This window comes from Pocillopora verrucosa, chromosome 13, assembly GCF_036669915.1.
Source record: "Pocillopora verrucosa isolate sample1 chromosome 13, ASM3666991v2, whole genome shotgun sequence".
NCBI classification, from domain to species: Eukaryota; Metazoa; Cnidaria; class Anthozoa; order Scleractinia; family Pocilloporidae; genus Pocillopora; species Pocillopora verrucosa.
The window spans coordinates 16,761,453-16,780,730 of record NC_089324.1 but is presented as its reverse complement, the minus strand read 5'-3'; the positions used below and the strand labels follow the sequence as shown (position 1 = coordinate 16,780,730).

The window sequence follows — 19,278 nt, the reverse complement described above, 5'->3', positions numbered from 1 at the left end:
TAATTCCACTGATGCGTACTCAACAGAAGTTAATTGTTTACGCCGCTTATACCCGGGAATGACCACAAGGAAATTTTCCCCCACAATGCCAGTTATAGAAGAAGCGTAAAAAGAGGGGAAACAAATCTCAACAGAAGGATATTGTTTGATCTAAAACTTACTTCTCAGAGCCGAAATTATAAGAAATTTTTCCCAGACAGTGTAAAAAAATTGATTTTTAGACCATTAGAGTAAAAGGGATTCACCCGTGGTTAAATTTCAATCCATCCAATAGCAGCTTAGGACTTATTTGTGGTTTGCACGTGCAAATTTTGCAAACTCCTACTGGGTTTCAGATAAAAATAAATTTCCAAGAGAACTGAAGAAACCATGCATACATCTGTCTTTTGATTGATATTAGATAAAAATTGCATTCTTTTCCAGCCTGTTTGTTCGAAAGCTGGATTATGTTATCCGCCGGATATATTTAAATAAAAGGAATATGCTAAATCTTTCCTACAATAATAGTACTTCAGCATTTATTTCTATTTATTTTTCGAATATTTTACTGATATTTAACCAGCTTTAAACTACTTTGTTTTGGACGAAAATAATTTGCACCTTCAAGGCGCAGATTGCGAAAGTGTTGTGAGATTCTTTTCACGCTCGTCGTGTCGAGACAAGCATGACAGCAAAGCTGAAATTGAACCTCTCAGGCTTAAAACTCAAAATCTGATCCAGGGGGATCTTTGTAGACTACTCCTGGCAAAACACACAGCATCTCAAATAGGAAATTAGCGGCGAGGATCGAGGTTGCTCCTTGTAGATCAAACATAGGCGAAACCTGCAGATATGAGGTAAATCTCGTGTTACAACGTGCTGTTTACAAACAAAAACATAACTGACAATTTTCTGTTCACATGTCGGATTGTATATTGCAAACTTACACCGTCTTTGCTGGGTGTTCTGCGATCCCGGTCTGTTGCTCGACAGACTTAAAAAACAGGAACCCCATGGACCCTCTCGTTGATGAGAGGAACTTGTTAGAAGGGGTGGAAAAAGACTGAATGCCACAGACAAACAAGCCTTTGACCCTAAAAGTGACTAGCATATAATTTCTCCTTACAATATGACCCCTGAAACAAACATTTAGGACATGAGAATAAAAGAAATGATCAAAAACTAAAGAAGCCCTTGATTGTTAAATAAATTCTCCTTGTCAGCACGTTAGGAAATGTTAATAGAATAGTGTGGAGAATTTGCATACTGATGTTAGGGTGTAAAGGGTTAACACAAACCTCTACTAAGTCTCCACCAATGATGTTCATTCCTTTGCAGCCCCTGATTATCTCCAAGGCTTGAATTGACGTCAAACCTCCAATTTCGTGTGTTCCTTAAAGGAATCAAATTAAAGTCATTATTACTGGTTATTGGTTCCATTCAAGCGAGGCAGGAATGCTGTTTTACTGCTGAATTAACAGCTGGTTGGAGCTATGATATGGCATATAACCAGCTTCTCAGATGAACAAAACGTTGTTAAATGAGTAGTGAGGTGAAAAGTTGAAACTTGGCGACTTTAACGCAAGTTAATTTTAAACATGGACGACCAAAAGTCGTTTTTCTTCTGGTTGTAGCGATGTAGGATACCCTCGACTGCGTCGTTCCGCCTAGGAGACTTTTCGACCCAACTCCCCGTTGTACACCCGGCCAAATAATGTTTTCAATCAGACATCACGCCCAGTTGCAGAAAACAAAACGTCCACTTTGCCGTATACATAGAAAAGTTTTTCAATTGAGTTTCGAAAATAATCTGGGATTTGCCCCGTGATCGGTCCAAAGAACTCTCATCACTCTCTCAACCAATCAGGTGCAAAGCTTACACCAATCTCGACTTGGTCGCCCGGGTTTTCCTGCGCTTTTGGCGGTTTGCTTGTTTTCACCTTGAATTCTCCTTTTAGAACTATTTCATGATAATAACGATCTATCTAAAGGTAAAGAAATAGAGACCTGTTCCAGGTGCATAACCAGGATCTACTGCGTCGATGTCAAATGTGATGTAAACAGGTGCATCTCCCATAAGTTCTCTAACCTGCGCCATCAAAGGCGCCATGGATTTATACCAGCAGTACTTAGCGGGAACTATCTTGAAACCCTACGAGAATGGGAAAAGGTAGTTAAAAGGATGGATAAAATAATGTTCAATTTATTGTCGAAAGCAAGCTAGGATTACTTTACTTTTGCCTCAACCCTCTTACTCCCATGAGTGACCAAGACAGAATTTCTCCTTACAATATCAGTACAATATCAAGTAGACAAGTGATGAGAATAAAGAAAGATATCGATTAGGGGATTAGAAGTTGATTCAATACCAAATTCTCCAAACTAACATCGCGAGAACTGTTTGGCAGACACTAAGGAGAATTACTAATGAAATCTCAGGGGTTAAAGGGTTAATTCACTCCGAGAAAACCATCACCCTCTCAATCAAATAGATGCAAAATTTGAGCGCTTTTTAATTGAGTGCCGTAAACCCCAAAGTTAAGTAATTGCAACAGCCAATCAGAAGAAAGGAAATAACCGACCTGAAGAGCCAATGAGAACTAAAAGTAAAAACAAACAGACCACCTAAAGCGCGGGAAAACGCGGGCACCAAAGTCGTGTTTGCGTTCATTTTGCACCTGATTGGTTGATCTGAGAGAGTGCCGCGGGTTTTCTGGACCAATCACAGAGAAAACGGCAATTGCAAAACCAATGCAATCCCGAATTACTTTCGGTGCTCAGTTGAAAATGGCCTTAAAAAAACCAATCACGCCTCAGTCATTCACGCTTTCCCGCGCTTCAGGTAGTGTGCTTGGTTTTGCGTAAGGTGCGTGTACTTGTAATATACTTCTTCCGTCTCATTGGCTGTTGTTGTATCCTTTTTTGGTTTTCCATAGGAAGAGCTCTCTTTGGATGCTGTACTAATTTTTACAATAACTTCCCCCTCTCAAGACCTGAAAAGTTATAACGCCTTCTTTTCAATCTAACAAGTGGTGGCCAAGTTGGGGCTTTGAGAGCTGATCGAGACCCACAATAGATTAATTTTTTCCAAAACTTTGTCGTAACACTTTTTTGAAGGGTACGAGTATCTGATAAGATAATTTAAAAGTTTATTACGCAATGAAAACTCAAAGCAATTACAGCCGACCTGCTTTAATCGCAAGACGATGAGACTTTTGCTCAGATCTGATTGGTTGGATCAGTTCATGGGCCTTTGCAACCAATCACAGAAGGAGAAGTGATTAATTAAGTCCTTACCAGGTTTCTACCATATTCGTAGTCAATCGGACTGTTCCCAGACCCTCGTAGACCAATTACGACAACTCGTTCACAGTCCAGTAGTCCTTCTTCAGTTGCCAAGCGGAATGGCGTGGCGTTTGTGATTTTTTCTCCAAAGGTAGTTTTAGATGTATCTGGGTGAGCATCAAGATGAACAAGTCCCACAGGGCCGTATTTCTCCTGTAAAGAATGCAGAAAATTGAAGAAAATGAAATAACACAAAGGACCTCCGCCATACCATCACTTTTGAAATACCACCTTATAAAAATTTGGCAAACCTTCATGGCTTTTAGAATTGGATATGTGATAGTATGATCTCCGCCCATAATCAAAGGTTTACATCCATTATTGATAATGCCGGCCACGTGTTTGTGTATGATACCAATATTGGCTTCGATGTCGAAAACATTGACCGATACGTCGCCAACATCGGCCACCATCAGCGATTCGTAAGGTGCAGCACCCGTGTGAGTGTTATGAGGACGTACTAAACAAGATTCGCAGCGGATCTGTCTTGGAGCCATGCTTGAAAAAGAAGAAAATGATAAAGTTTACTGTGATAAAGTTTACATTCCCAGTCCAGATTTTCTTTGGTCCGGGCCAGTAGATGCTCGTGATTCTGGCGGGGGAATGGAGGTAAGGAGAAGGGGCTTGGGGCTAAGGTTTGAAAAAAGTTTATTGATAACATCATGGGTGGAGGAAACATTGTTGAATTTGGAATCTATTTGTAAAACAGAGAAAACACTCCCAATTTACGGCTAATCTCGTTCACTTTTTGTTTCCTAAGGGAACTTATCTCGTCACACCACCAAAAATCATTTCACGTGTCCCGAAAAAAGGTTCATATCAAATGTCACGCAAAAGGCGACGAAGAACACAATGATCCACTTCATACGAATCGTGCTCGAAAAATCATTGAATTTTGAGGGAAAATGCGGCATAAAGATGTCAGCTTGCTTACATTCTATAAACACTTACAGTCTATGTTCAATATTCTTTCCTAATTTACTTACAAGGAAAGCCCGTAAGTTTTCCTTAAACGAAATGTCACAATAACGTTGTGTCTTGTTAGATGGAATCGGACATACGTAAACAAAAAATTATTTTGTCAATCATACCGCGCTCCAGTTCGATGAGCAAAAGTACCGTTGTCCATTGGAATTCCGAGGAAACATGCATCCAAACCATCAGATGTAGACTGCATAGGAAGCCGGAGCATTGTAGGAAATCCTGCAGCTCTAGGCACGTCGTCTACTGTCAGAGGATGGTTGAATTTTTTCGACGAGAACGAAGTGGTGGCGATTGCACGAGCTGGCAGTGCTCGTGGTAGACGCTTAGAAATGGCAAAAAGCCCGGAGGCAGCCCTGTGAGAAAGCATAGCTGATATAAAAATAGATAGGGAACCTTTAAAATTTTGTTTCGAACTGGAACCTACAGAACAGTACTTTCCAAGTGATGCAAATGTCGTGACAAGAGCCTCATTGAGAAATCTAAATTCAATTAGTGATCAGATTTAGGCATAATTAGTGAAGCGTGAGGTCAAGAAAACCGGATGTTGGCCAAGATCTGCTTCTCTTTTTATCATAAACCTTTTTGTCCTTTTCAAATCATGGTAAGGGTTGTAAGGTGATAAGGGTTGTAAGGTGATAAGTGAGGTCTCCTTAAAAAAAAGTGAATTCACTAGTATCTTGAGATCTAAACTCGCTTGAACGCGTTACTTTTTGCGCCTTATGTAAATTTCGGTGCGCTATGATACCCGTATTTCACGCCCTCTAAGCAGTTTTTTATGTGTCTGAGTCATATCCCTTCAGTTTTAGGAGTTTTGTGTGTTTTCGCCATATTTCAGTTCCTGAACCACCACTCTGTAATTAGTAAGTTTTTCTTTTTTCATCGCTTCTTTGTATTTCTCTTTTCCCCGTTCTCTTTTTGTTAAGTATGCTTTTGTAACAGTTATTTACTTTTTTTTAGGAATTTGCTTCGTCTCCTTCTTCGGCTTGTTGTAATGCTCTCCATTCCTTGAAATATTAACTTGAGATTTGATGATGATCGAGCTAAAAGTCTGACACTATAATCTAATTTTAGACTCTAGTGTCCGATTTTAGACAGCACTGTCCGATCTTAGACAAAAGTGTCCGATTTTAGACATTAGTGTCCTATTTAAGACAGTAGCGTACGATTTTAGACAAAACTGTCTGATGTCAGAAAGCATGGTCCGATTTTAGGCTCTAGTGTTCGGTTATGGATTTTGGACAGTAGTGTCCGATTTTTGATTTTGGACGGCTAGTGTCTGGTTTTGGCTTTTGAACAGTAGTGTCCGATTTTGGATTTTGGACAGTTTATTGTCTGATTTTGGATTTTGCTCACTATGGTCCGTTTTTATTCATTAGTGTCCGATTTTAGACGAAAGTGACCGATTTTAGACACTAGAGTCCTTTTTTAGTGACCACTCGGATTTTAGACACTACAGGTAGTGCCCGATTTTAGACACTAGTGTCCGATTTTGGACACTAGCGTCCTATTTTCGAGATTCCGATTTGAGACCCTGGATTTAAAGAGCATACCAATTTTTTTTTGTCTGACTTCAATTGTTCGGACTAACTTATTTTACCTAACCCCATTTTTGCATTTTGTGAACTGAGGGAATTTTCGGTGGAAGCTCTTAAAAATCTAATGAAAACTGAGCTCTACAACGTTGAAACAAGGTGGCTTATTTGATATGTAGATGTGAACCTTTGACTTTAACAAGAAACTCTACAGAGTTTTTTACCAACTCAAAGATATCCAACTTCAAAATATTCAAAAAATAATTATACCTGAATAATTCGTAGCTCTGCGCCTGCGAGCAGATTGTGCGTCTAGTCCCAGTGTGTATGCGCACTTGTGTCCAGTTTTCTCAGCGCCGAATTCAAGTTGGAATGCTCAATCGAGCAGTTTCAACGTTTCACTGGAGTTTTAGCGGAAAATTTAGAAAGTTAAGCTCCGTTTTTATGGATTATGGTCTGCGAGGAACCGATAAGGGTATGTTAACATGTAGTCTCGTGCAGTAGTCCTTTGTGCTTTAATTTGTTTACGGAATTTACGGCACATAATTTGTTTCGGGCGCGGGATAAATAACTTATCAGCGAGTGTGTACGTTTGGAAGCGAAAATGATCTTTTCCTTTGACTGTTTTGGAAAATAAGTCTAAAAGGTGATTAGCTAATAGAAAAATTTTCAGGCGCTATTTGATTCGCCCAAAGAAATTTTCTAGCAGACAGACTTGGCCGATCGATGTAAATTACATTACGACAGGAGTTCATTTACCTTTTGTACCTAAGAAACGACCACTAAAAATTTGAATAAGGCTTTGAAATTCAATTGAAATCGTCCATTTTGGGTATTTTTCTAATATTTGATGTCAATTTCAACAGTGGTAGCAGCTTCGGAAACAGAAACAAATAATATTTTTTCTTTATTTATTATTTTATGTGCAGCTGATGTCCAGTGTTCACCAAACATTTTTTATCTGCCACCTTTCTGTGCGAACAGTTTTGTTGAAGAGAAATGTGATTAACAATAAACTTGAGTTGTAGATGAGTAGCATCCAAAAGTGCCTCCACACCACATAAAAGATACTCACAGTAGATAAGGATTTGTGGTAGTAGAAGGTACAATAGCAAGTTCGTTTTGAAACTGAGTAGAATTTGTACTACAAGATGATTTGGTTTTATCAACTGAGTTCATAATGTAATTTGGCCAATGTAAAGCATTTCTAAAGTTTATGGTGATAAATTTACATTTTCAACTCAGTTGATAAACCAAATAATCTTGAAATACCCCTCATCTACGCAGCACCACAGTCTCTTAAGGAACTTGCCCCTTGTAAAATTTGCACTTATTCACTCAGAAATACATTATATACTAATTTGGAGGCTAAGGTAAAATTTTATTGTCATTCACTACATCTCCTACTCCAGCCGCACTTGTACCAAACAAACCTAGGAAAATTAAGTTTCTCAAGATGAATTTATAGAAGATTTGATTTTCTCTTGATAACTATTTAATTTTGTGATTTTATTTTAGGCATCTATATGGCATGCTTTGGGTCATTATGCCTATGAAGATGCAATCTTCCTTGCTGAACGACTTTTTGCAGAAGGTAACAAAAGATTATTAGGCTAACAAGTTATTAATATACCGTATTTAGATTTTTGTGTTTTATCTACAAGCTTAAAAATGAAGAACCTGTTTCCCTCCTATTTTTCTATTTGCTGTCTACTTTCAAACTAACTGACAGCCCTGTTAACCCTTTAACTCCGAGGAGTGATTAACAAGTAATTTCTCCCTGTAATATCTAAACATTATTCAGCAAACGGGTCATGAGAATATTCAAACTTATCAGGTCAAGGTTGTTATCTTGATTTGACACTAAATTCTTGTAACTTATTTACAAGGAAATGTGTAGCAGCAAGAGGGGAGAATTAACAATCAGATCTTGGAAGTTGAAGGGTTAAATTGTTGTGTACCAAAGTGTTCTTCAGACTTAAACAGCAAAAGCCATTTTTTGCCTTGAAAAATAGCACATAACAATCAAAATATTTGTGTTTATAATCCATGGATGAAATTGTAATTGAATTTCTGTAATTCTGATCAAATTTCTTCAGAGTGGATGAAGAACCCACTGCTATTTGCTTTACTCCTAACATGTGGGTTTGCAGGTCATTTAGAAGTATTACCCAAGTCTAAATTATTACTCAGGCTGCTTTCCTGCAGTTCCTTGAATTGCAGCTTAGCTGCGAAGGTCACATCTTCACTTTCTAATCATCTGCAGGCCAAAACTTGATTTATTCCATTTAGTTGTGAACACAAAACACAGCTGCATAGTTTTAGATTTAGCATAAATTTACTAGAAGTAATATGAGTTAATACTCTGCATAATTCATTTTGTTTCAGTTGGCTCTGATGATACTTTGTACCTTCTGGCAACATGTTTTTATCAAGCTGGTTACTGTAAGAGAGCATACTCTTTGCTTCAAAGCAAAGGCTGTCCAACTCCGCTCTGTCGATTTCTTTTTGCAAAATGCTGCATGGAATTAGACAAGTATGTCTCCTCTCAGGCATTGAAGATTGAAAAATTCTTAATTTTAATTTTAAAGATCTGAGCAATTTTTTATTCACCAACTTGGAAATATTCTCCTGTTGAATCACACAATTCCCATACTAATACATCTTTCTTGGTGAAAACCTGGTCTCTAATAAGTCTAATCATAGCCATTACAATTTCCTCAAATGCAATTGGTGCATCAGCTGCTTTGTGTTTCACTAATCACTCTGTATAGTTGTAATTGGACAGTGTAATCAGACAGTTGGCTGTAATCAGACAGTTGAAGCAACCAATCATACTAAGCCCAGTCAGCTAAATCTATCAATCACAGAATTGATCACAATAACCATTGCAACAACCACTTACCCTGAGAAAAAAAAATGGGAAATTTTCAAATTTTTTATTCTAGACATAGTCTCTACTAGAGATGTTTGTCCTAAATGTATATGTTTTTTGTTCTGAAATTATAATGGTTAGGATTAATTGCTAACAGGACTTTGTGTCATCCAATTCTGCCTGTAATTATACTTGTGATTAACAAATTGGACTCATGCTTTGTGGTCGTCTGATTTTGTTAATCACTTGTATGATTACAGACTGAATTGGACTCAACTCTGTCCTATAACCATTACATATAACTGAATGATAGTGCACTCTCAGGGTTGTCATTAGAATGCATAATAGATTATCTGAACTTAGTAAGTAGCTGACTCTAATATGCAACTTTGCTGATACTGGGTCAGAATGAATGTGCAGATTAGCTGATGCTGTGCCAGGTCCCTTAAGGGGCAAGTTTTGCATGGCCTCAATCTTTGTTGTTGTTGTGTGAGATGCAGAGCTTAAAAAACTGGGCAAATTATTTTAAGGTTGTATGTTTGTGAACCTTTTTCATTCCATGATGGGTTGAGGAGATCATTGATATATGTGGGAATGTGAAAGTGACCCCCTGACAGATCTGGTACTGGGTTGGCCAATACCAGCATTCATTTAGGTGTAGTATAGGCAAAGTTGAGTATTGTGCTTGCTTACATGCCCTTTTAAGGGATTGGGAGGCATACTTTCCTGAAAAACTTGGAAAGTTTAAACCCTCCAAGATGTGATTACCTGAACAATCACCTGATAGTCTTGGCTTCAAACTGTTTACTATCCCCTATTGAAAAATCCATCTGGTAACATGGTGTGACATTAGGTAGTAGCTGGTTCAAATTACTAAAGATATTATATGTTCATTTGGCTTCTGTGTGATCTTTCCTGGCTTTGTAGACTGGCAGAAGGTGAAATGGCCCTGACTGGAGGATGCCTGACAAACAGCAAACCTCTAGAGACCATTGCTTCTGAGTTTGGTTCTGCGGCAGGTTATGGACTGGCTCTCTTGGGGCAAATATGCAGGTATTTTCAATTATGATTTTTTTTGTTTTTTGTTTTTTCATCTTGAAGTAATTTTGTGACATGCATTTCCAAAAGTGTTTTCATTTCCGTGTCTCACTTCATAAGTTTTACCCTTATTTTAGGAAATCAGAACAGTTTGCAAGAGCAGCAGAATGCTTTAAAAGTAGTTTGAAGTATAATCCGTTTTTATGGAGCTCCTTTGAGAATCTATGTCAGCTAGGTATGTGCTATAACTATATATGGTAATTTCTGATAGTTGTTTGGTTTTTTTTCCTATTCAAACTCTTCTTTTTCATTTTCCATTGGATCGGAATGAGCTGAAACCCTGTAGTGAAGTGTATGCTGCTGAACCTTTTCTTTGCTTTGGCAGTGAACATATTCAGGAAACCACCTCCAAATTTCCAACAGTATTTTTTTTGGTAGACTCTGTTAGAAAATTGGAGGAGCAGGTTTCCCACTTCAATTTTCACTTGAAATACAAAATAATTCTTTAAAAATCAAATATCTGCCAAAAAATGGGATTTATGCCTGTTTTATATGGAACCTTTGTTTCATAGAGTGACCAGCATCTAATTTCTCCTTATAATATCATTCCTGAATAACAGATTCAGGTCACAAAAATAAAGAATATGATTGCTTACTCGAGAAGCTCTTGATTATTAAACAAATTCTCTTTGTTGGCACCTTTGGAAATGTATTAAGGACAGTGAGGAGAAAATGTACACTCATGCTAGGGTGTAAAGGGTTTAACTATTTCTTCAGTTGCCATTATAACTGATCTATGTTTGATATTTTTTTCAATTAGGAGAGAAGCCAGATGCAGCAGATTATTTTAAATCATCTTCTTGTCCCAAAATCACATCTTTCATTTCAAACAGAGAACATATGACAATAGGATCTCCCACTGTTACCATGGATACAACAAGTCCATCAGACAATCAGCGACGAAATGTTGACACAGTATCCTCTGAAAATCTCGACCCCTCACACAACAAAACTCTGCAGAACATTAGCATGTTAATTTCATCCAGACCTGGCTCTCTAGATATGTCTGGTAGCAGTTTCACTGTGCCATCATCTGCTGTTAGTGTCAGTGAAAAAAGAATGCGTCAGAAGGTTGGGAGGAATCTGTTAGGAGCTGCGCAGTCAGCGAGTCCCTTAACTCCTAGGTATGACTGTGAGTGGAACAATTTAAAATCATGTTTCATGCTTCAAGCTATGACAATTTTGGTTGTGATGGCGACTAGAATGACTTTTGACTCTAAGATCTGTAGCTCAATCATCACTTAGGCAACCAGTGATTGATGGCCACAGAATTAAGTTTTTCCTTTGCTTTAATGTTACTATCAGGCAAGAAAAAGTGTACAGATGTACATGTATCTTAAGTCCTTGAGGCCAAGTAGCTCATAACAGCAGGAGCTCATAATAGTTTTTTTAATGAGAAGTCACAAGTAGTGTTAGTTCTACTCCCCCCTTGGTGAGATGCCAGTCCTTTTTAAGTTACTACCCCTTGGATTTGGTCATGTTTAGGTAGCAGTCTGCTGGTCTACATTTATCCTCTTAGGTAGAGTGAGTGTTTGGCAGGGCTTAACAGGTCAAGGCATCTCAAACCTATAGAAGACAAAGAAATGTTTAACTAAGCAAAGAACAGCTACATAAATGTGTATATGTATATAGGCTGGGAAAGTTCTATTAGAAACTGTACACCTTACATGACAGTCTACTTTCAATTGGGTTATAGTTTTGGAATGCTGGCATCAGATACACCCACAAATGACCAGAATTCTGTGTCATTTATTACTCCATCTCCAGTTGTTGGTGAAGGACACGCCCCTAAAGCACCTATGAAAAAGGTTTGAACCATATTCACACCCACTGATGGTGACATTTTGCAATATTGTAGAGTAGATCCAGTTTCTCTTAGTAAGATGTTTTGACTCCAAGGAGAATCCCTAATCGTGAGAGAGTTTTAGTTAAGGTAAAAAGAAACTAGGTCAACTCTACAATTGTAGTTGAGATTGAACAAATTTAAGGCAAATATTAGAGAGAACATTCACCTTTCCTCTTTTAAGTTACAGAATAAATTATGATTAATTCATTATGGTTCAAAATAATGTAGAAAAATAGCCTTTATACAGGCCCAAGTGGCCCATGGGGCTGGTGCTTAACTCCGGTTTTCTTAGCATGAAGCGGCTAGGAGTATTGCTACTCCCCCCTGGATGGGATGCTGGTCTATTGCAGGGTTACTCCCAGCAAATTTGCTGGTACCCATTTGTACACCTGGGTGAAGAGAAGCACTGTGAGAGTAAAGTGTCTTGCCTAAGAACACAACACAATGACCCCGGCTAGGGCTCGAAACCCAGACCACCTGATCTGGAGTCGAGCGCATTAACCATGAGGCTACCACACCTCCACAAAAAAATAATGTTAGGTCTCCTTTAATTTTGCACAATTGGAAGTGTTCAGTCTGAAATTCTTTCTTTTCAGGGTGGTAACAGAAGAAATGATTCTTCATGCACACCAGTGATGGCTATCACATCTAGTGTTCATAGCATGCACTCTCCATCAACAATGTTCACGTCTTCTCCTCATGGCACTGGACATCAAAGCTTTTCTTCAAATGCTCCCAGTGTACGGCGGAGTTCGCGACTCTTTACACTGTCTTCTAGTAACAGCTCTGTCAGCAATTTTGATTCAACCAATAAAGTAAGCAAGTCTCCTTGTGGCATAGGATGTTAAAGGAGAGGGTTATTATGAGGGTTTAACAAATGATCAGAAGAACTCCCACAAGTTATTAACTTGTAACTTTTACTGAAAATATTCATACATTATCCAGCCAACAGGCATTGATAATACTCAAACTTATCAGGTAAAAGTTGTTATCTTGGTTTAACACCAAATTCTTGTAACTAATTTACAAGGAAATGTGCAGCAACTAGAGGGGAGAATTCACAGTTAGATCTCAAGAGTTTAAGGGTTAAGAGAGTAAGATTGTTATGAGAGTTGTAATGATGATCAGAAGAGCAATTTCAAGGGAACTGAGTAACTGATTATTTGCTGGACTTTCTTTCAATTTCTTGCAGGACCGAAGACCAAAGAGTGCAAGAGTAGCATCTCCCTCACATAGAACTTCTGTTAGTAATGTTGTGAGAAAGGTAGGGTTAAAACCAATTCTACCACCAAGTGAAAATATGCAAGCCATTCATAATTGAGTCTTAATAAAGTAAAGGTTGTTTGGCAAAGAAAGATTTCTCCTCAGTGATTTCTTTGACCCCGAGAGTGACAAGCATCTAATTTCTCCTTACAATTTCATCCCTGAATCACACATTAAGGTCATGAGAATAAAGGAATTGATCACCAACTAAAGAAGCTCTTGATTGTGAAACAAATTCTCCTATTCAGTACATTAGGAAATATATAGAGGACAGAAAGGAGAATATGCATACTGATGTTAGGGAGTAAAGGGTTAAATGTTTGTTCAACAGCATTCTCTAGGTGCTCAAGCAGCTGCCATTTGAGTTGGTCATCCTTTTTTTGAAGCAGTGGCCACTTTATTTTGACAAACAGTTGAATACTAGTCTTGATCTTAAATAAGTTTTAGATAGCTTGTGCCAACTAGTTATTCATTGTTATTATTATTATATTTTTTAAATAATTTTTGTCTGGCTGCAAAGAAACCTTTGGAAATTTTGAAAATACAGAAGTGTTTTATTTCAGACTCGACGGCAAACCAGAAGTTCCACTCCTCAGCCATTAGCTCCCTGTGTTGAGAATGTAATCCAAGAAGGGTCATCGACTCAACAAAGCAATGAAGGGAGGGGTCAGGCAAAGTTATCACCTGTCCAGGGTGGTATGGGTAAGTAATCTGTACTCATAAACTGTCTTCATTGACAGTTGAGCTCTGCTCTTTAAATAATTGAAAGTATACATGTGAATTGTTGGTTCTTTCTGTTAGAAATTGAGGGAAGTATTAAGCTTGAAGTTGGAGGAAATTCCTTGTAATTGTTTGCATGACACTCTAACCTGCTACTTTTAAATTATAGAATAACACTCATTGCATCAAAATTGTTTTGTGTTTTATATGTAAATATAAAGTGACCTTGAAGAAGTCAGATCAATATCAGTATGTTAGCAACTGCCCACCTACCCCTCCCCTGACCCAACAACAGTTAACTGATTACAAGTTAGAGCTAATGTTGGGTTAGGGGAGGGGTTGGTGCATAATCGTTCTGATACTGATATTGATCCAAGAAAAGACAGCTCAGTAAAATGATTTCAAACTATGCATTGCATTCTTACTAATTTTCTTTACTTTTTTGGATTTTAGATGGGTTAATGGCGCTTTTGAAGCAAATAGGACAGGCATATGTGCATCTTAGTTCCTATGAATGCAAGCAGGCATTGAATGCCTTTTCTTCATTGGCACCGCACCATTACAACACAGGATGGGTGTTGACTCAAGTTGGCCGGGCCCACTTTGAACTGGCGGAGTATCAGCTGGTATGAAGTTGTTTCTTGATTTTAAATCTTTCTTCTGGCTGTTATTCAATTCCATGTTACTTTGTCAACCCTTTGCACCCTAACATCAATATCCACATTCTCCATACTCTTCTTTGTACTGTTTCTTTTGCACTGACAAGGAGAATTTGTTTATCAATCTATGCTCTATCTATCTCTTTACATTTCCTTTGCCTGAGGTGTAGGATTTATTAAGACACCAGAAAAATTTCTGCTCTGTGTGACAAGCTTTTGATATACTTCATAAGATGCTTTTTTTTATTATTATTATTATTATTATTATTATTATTATTATTATTATTATTATTGACAATCAACCTGACTCTTGTTACAGGCTGAGAAAGTTTTCGCCAAAGTAAGACAACTAGAACCGTACAGAATTGAAGGTAAATAAGTTTGATTGTGTCCTTTCCAACATATTTTCCGTCAAAAGAGAAGAAAATACCTAAATCACTTATGCATATCTATTTATCCTCCAGGAATGGAAATCTATTCCACGACATTATGGCATTTACAAAATGAGGTGTCCCTCTCGGCTCTAGCGCAAGAATTGGTAGAAACTGACCGTACCTCCCCTCAGGTAAGGATTTTTTTTAAGCTCGCGTTGGAATGCGAACAACTTACTCGTTTCATCCTGCTAATATACGTTCTCAACCGGATGATTTAATTGTACGAGTGTTTATTTTTTCTCCTCAGGCTTGGTGCGCTACCGGCAATTGCTTTAGTCTACAAAAAGAACATGATACTGCCATCAAGTTTTTCCAGCGAGCAGTTCAGGTCAACCCAACTTTTACTTACGCTTACACGCTGCTGGGACACGAGTACGTTCTCACGGAAGAACTTGATCGAGCCATGTCGTGTTTCCGCCAGGCTGTCAGGACAGATTCGCGGCACTATAATGCATGGTAAGTTAGTTGCCCAGCTTGTGTAGCAATTATTAGCTGAGTGTCGAAAGTGATCTGAGACTGCGTCGGTTTTGTTTACCTCGCTCTGTGATTGGTCAAGAAAATTCCCGGTCTCTTCGCAACCAGTCAGATGCAAAATTTAAGCCAATCGTGACTTTGGTCACTCGCGTTTTCCCGCGCTTCCTGTAGTGTATTTCTTTTTGCCCTGATTTCTGATTGGCCCCTTCTATACTTTCCTTTTTCGTGATTGGCCTTAGTGATGACAAGGAGCCAATAAGAACTCAATCGGAAAAACAAGCATGTTACCGGGAAAACGCGATTGGTTCCGGTTTTACTTCTGATTGGTCAGTAATGAAGGTGGCTTGATTTTTCTCTACCAATCGGTTCATTGCAGTGAACTCTCACTTATATGGACTCCTTTAAGTAATTAGCTCTAAATGTGAAGAACTGAAGAACTATACCATAAGGGTTGTCTCGAAGTGTTCATTTTATAGATACCTGTCATATAGAGGCATCTGTTAAGAAAGACTTTACCGGAACTCTAGGGAAACCATAATTTTTTTTTTCCTTGAGGGCCTTGAACTTGTCCAAGCTGGAAATGGCTCTGGCGTTGATTTTGCAAAAATTTTTTTCTCTGTTTTCTAGGTATGGAATTGGTATGATATATTACAAACAGGAGAAGTTTAATTTAGCTGAAATCCATTTTAGAAAAGCTTTGTCAATAAACCCATCAAGTTCTGTGCTGTACTGTCATGTCGGAGTGGTAAGTTGACTAAGCCCTCGGAGGCGGGATCGCCGCAATTGCTGTAATTAAAATTGGTAGGTTTTAGGGAACAAACTAGTTAAAAGAACCCTTTGGGTGAAGAAGGTTAACGAGAAACAAACTTGAAAATTTACAGACCTCTAACTAACTATGTCTAATTGTAAATAAATGATAATGTTTCCAGTCAGTGCCATTGTGGACGGCAGAGACATGCGAAAAAGCGGGCTGACTTTCCCCGAACAAAGCACCAACCGTCGTTCGCCCGCTGTACCGCTTGTCTCGACTGACCGATAGACAGGTAGCACGTTTTAATTTTTAGCGCTTCAGAGCGCACATTTTCCGCCTTCGGGAACATTTGAGACGAGTTGAGGAGAGCTTTACCAGAGGTCTAGTACTAGTAATTAGTGCCAGGTCCCTTGCAGACCTCTCACTGGCTCACGTTGCTCAAGGCCTTATACACACTAACATCAATATTTCTATTCTCCACACTGTTCTCTGTACATTTACTAAGGTGCTGACATGAAGAATTTGTCTAACAATCAAGAGTTCCTTTAGTTGGTGATCATTTCCTCTAATCGTATTACATTAATGCTAGATTCAGGGGTGATATTGTAAGGAGAAATTAGATGCTAGTCACTCGTAGTGACTAAAGGGTTAACGAGTACCTGCTCGTAGGCTAACTGACCGACAGCCTGAAAGATAATTTTCCTATATCTCGCGCAGGTGCAACACGCAATGAAGAAATCTGATGCCGCGCTTGTTACCATCAACAAAGCCATGAATATTGATCCGAAGAATCCGCTGTGCAAGTTTCATCGCGCTTCAATTTTATTCTCAATGGATAAACATAAGGTATGGAGCAGTTCTTCGTCGCCTTTGATTTTAGGACGTGGTCGACAACTAGTGCAAGATTTGATTTCAAGTTCTAAGCGAAAAGTGCGGGAATGTATTGTTTGCAAAGCTACTGTTTTGCTCTCCACTAGCAGCCAAGTTTACACAAGTATCTTACATAAATGAGGCCTTTATGATAAAAATTATATCACTAGTTTTGTTTTGCGCTGTGCTATTTTTGCAAAAAAACTCTTCCTGTGATGCTGACGGCTGTTGCGTTTTTTCCCGCCAAGATGAGGCAGTTTCGCGCGTACCTAATTTATCACAACTGGATGTATGGTACGGGAAAGTTTTATACTCGTTCTCGAATCTCTATGTCTCAAATGTGTTTTAAAACAGCTGCGTTGATTAGGTAAGTAGAGTAGAAACACCCTTAGTCATTTTCTGTTTGCCTTAATATCTTTTACGTTCTGTACTTCTCGTCAGGAGGCGCTGGAAGAACTCGAGGAATTAAGGAAAATTGTGCCGCGAGAAGCTTTAGTTTACTTTTTACTTAGCAAGGTAAGTTACTTTTATTAGCAATTTCACCATTTTATTCCAATCGCAATTTGTTTTTGTTTAATGTACAGTGTAATTTAATTAATTTTATGACAAGTTTATCGCCGCTTACACCGCAATTTCCGATTGATTTCCGTAAGTTTTCTTTGCTCTATGATTGGTTTAGAAAACCTCCGTCACTCTCGCGACCAATCAGATGCAAGACTCAAACCGATGTTCACTTTAGTGTTCATGGGTGTTTTCCCGCGCTCTAGATGATTGCTTGTTTTACTTTGGGTTCTATGCTACATGTGACATTTTCCTCTGTTCTGATTGGTCGCTGTCATCACTGCCTCTGGTTTGTTCAACCACACAAAATTAATTTTATTCTCTTAAAATGCGTGCCTTTCCTCATTGATATTTACAGGTTTACAAAAAACTTGGAGAAAATCACTTGGCACAGATGAATTTCTCGTGGGCGATTGACTTGGATCCGAAGGGTGCAAACAATCAAATTAAAGAAGCCATTAACAAGCGATATCTCCCGGATGATGACGACACAACCATGGGACTTGACACCGCTGATACTATGGATCAATCTGTGGGCGTAAACGAACTCTCTGACGAAGACGAGGATTAGATTGTAAACGAACCTAAAAGAGCTGCTTTTGAACTGTGGGTTGAAATATAGGGATTGTATTTGATTTTGAACATTAGGAAAATGATTTTCAAATGAAATTTACCTTCGAGCTTCATTAAAAGAGAGTTATGCTCCAGAAACTAAATAATTAAGTATTGTTAAGTTTGCTAGTTGATTGTCGTGTACACTTTGAAATGTTGCGGATGAAAATGATATGGTCTCTGGAGCATACTTCTCCTTTTGAAATTTTTTTAACGCGGTTTTGCATCAATTGGAATCTCCGTATGTTTATACGAAGCTTATAGGAGCGCAACGACCCTGAAAAAATATCAGGCTACTTGTTTCATGGTACACTTTTTGTCACTGAGATATCTTCATGAAGCAATTTTCAACTGGGTGTCTTAAAGGAGCAAGCAGTTATGCTATTGACACAGATATCGAGAAATTATGAGTTTGAGAGTAAAATTCTCATTGTTTTAGTATTTCTAATCACTCTCGCGCTAAGTCGATTATTATCTAGAGAAGTGATGCTTGGGGAAAATATCCGGGAGATTAGCCTCGATGGGACGTGAAACGGTGGGGTAGGGAGGACTGGGCGACTTTCTCCAGTGTCACTCCTTGATACAAGAGGTGGCTGCTTATGGGGAATTGTATCGCTAGCTAACAGCAAGTAAAAGAAATTAAACTATTAATTAGATATTGGATGTTTTATAAAGTAATTAATTTAGGTTTGATATCGGAAGAGAGACTTACGTCGCATGTATCATATAACAACATGCATCAATTTAATGTGTATTTTTTATGATTGCAATTCACAATTTGTCGACTTTCGTCATCAATAACAAGTTTTTTACGCCAGCTTAAATGCGGTACCATTGTTATTGATTTGTCTCGTTGATTAAATTTGGACACAACTTGGTTAAATGTTTCTTTTATCAGATACACTGAGTTTGTCCCCCCTCCCCTCCCCCCTTAGAGGGCCGTACGAAAAGACTTACAACACAACACAATCCAAAAAAGCCTAAGCCCACCCCTGTTCGAAGGGGTAAGTTTCTAAAGAAACTGTGGTGCTGTGTTGGCAGGGGGTATTTAAAGATAATTTCATTTCATCGAATGAGTTGAAAATGTTAATTGGCTATCGTTTCGAACGTTAGCCCGTCGTTCGAACGAAACCCTTTCCCTATGTAATCTCCATTTTTGTTGTATTTTATGAAAGGTTATTTTAATTTCGGGATTTTTTCGTAAACTTGTTATTTTTGAAGATCAATTTAAGTCCACTTAGATTCAAACCATGATTTTCACACCACACAGATTTT

The 19,278-nt window shown here is 38.3% G+C and overlaps 2 protein-coding genes across 2 annotated transcripts; one reads left to right on the top strand and one right to left on the bottom strand.

The window, feature by feature from the left end:
- Positions 1–497: 497 nt before the first annotated feature.
- On the bottom strand, positions 498–4,765 carry LOC131795205 (agmatinase, mitochondrial). The gene is made up of 6 exons (XM_059112780.2): positions 4,416–4,765; positions 3,576–3,822; positions 3,277–3,477; positions 1,987–2,131; positions 1,278–1,372; positions 498–823 (listed from the first exon to the last, which is right to left on the bottom strand). The coding sequence occupies exons 1-6, from the start codon at positions 4,673–4,675 to the stop codon at positions 698–700; spliced, it is 1,074 nt and encodes a 357-aa protein (XP_058968763.2). The 5' UTR covers positions 4,676–4,765; the 3' UTR covers positions 498–697.
- A 1,430-nt stretch (positions 4,766–6,195) lies between these two features.
- On the top strand, positions 6,196–19,169 carry LOC131794618 (cell division cycle protein 27 homolog). The gene is made up of 18 exons (XM_059112148.2): positions 6,196–6,315; positions 7,359–7,434; positions 8,229–8,376; positions 9,643–9,768; positions 9,891–9,988; positions 10,574–10,937; positions 11,510–11,621; positions 12,256–12,474; positions 12,852–12,923; positions 13,486–13,624; positions 14,096–14,268; positions 14,621–14,672; positions 14,766–14,866; positions 14,983–15,191; positions 15,837–15,954; positions 16,678–16,806; positions 17,272–17,346; positions 17,750–19,169. Exons 1-18 carry the CDS (start codon positions 6,292–6,294, stop codon positions 17,960–17,962), a joined length of 2,448 nt encoding a protein of 815 aa, XP_058968131.2. The 5' UTR covers positions 6,196–6,291; the 3' UTR covers positions 17,963–19,169.
- Positions 19,170–19,278: the final 109 nt, after the last annotated feature.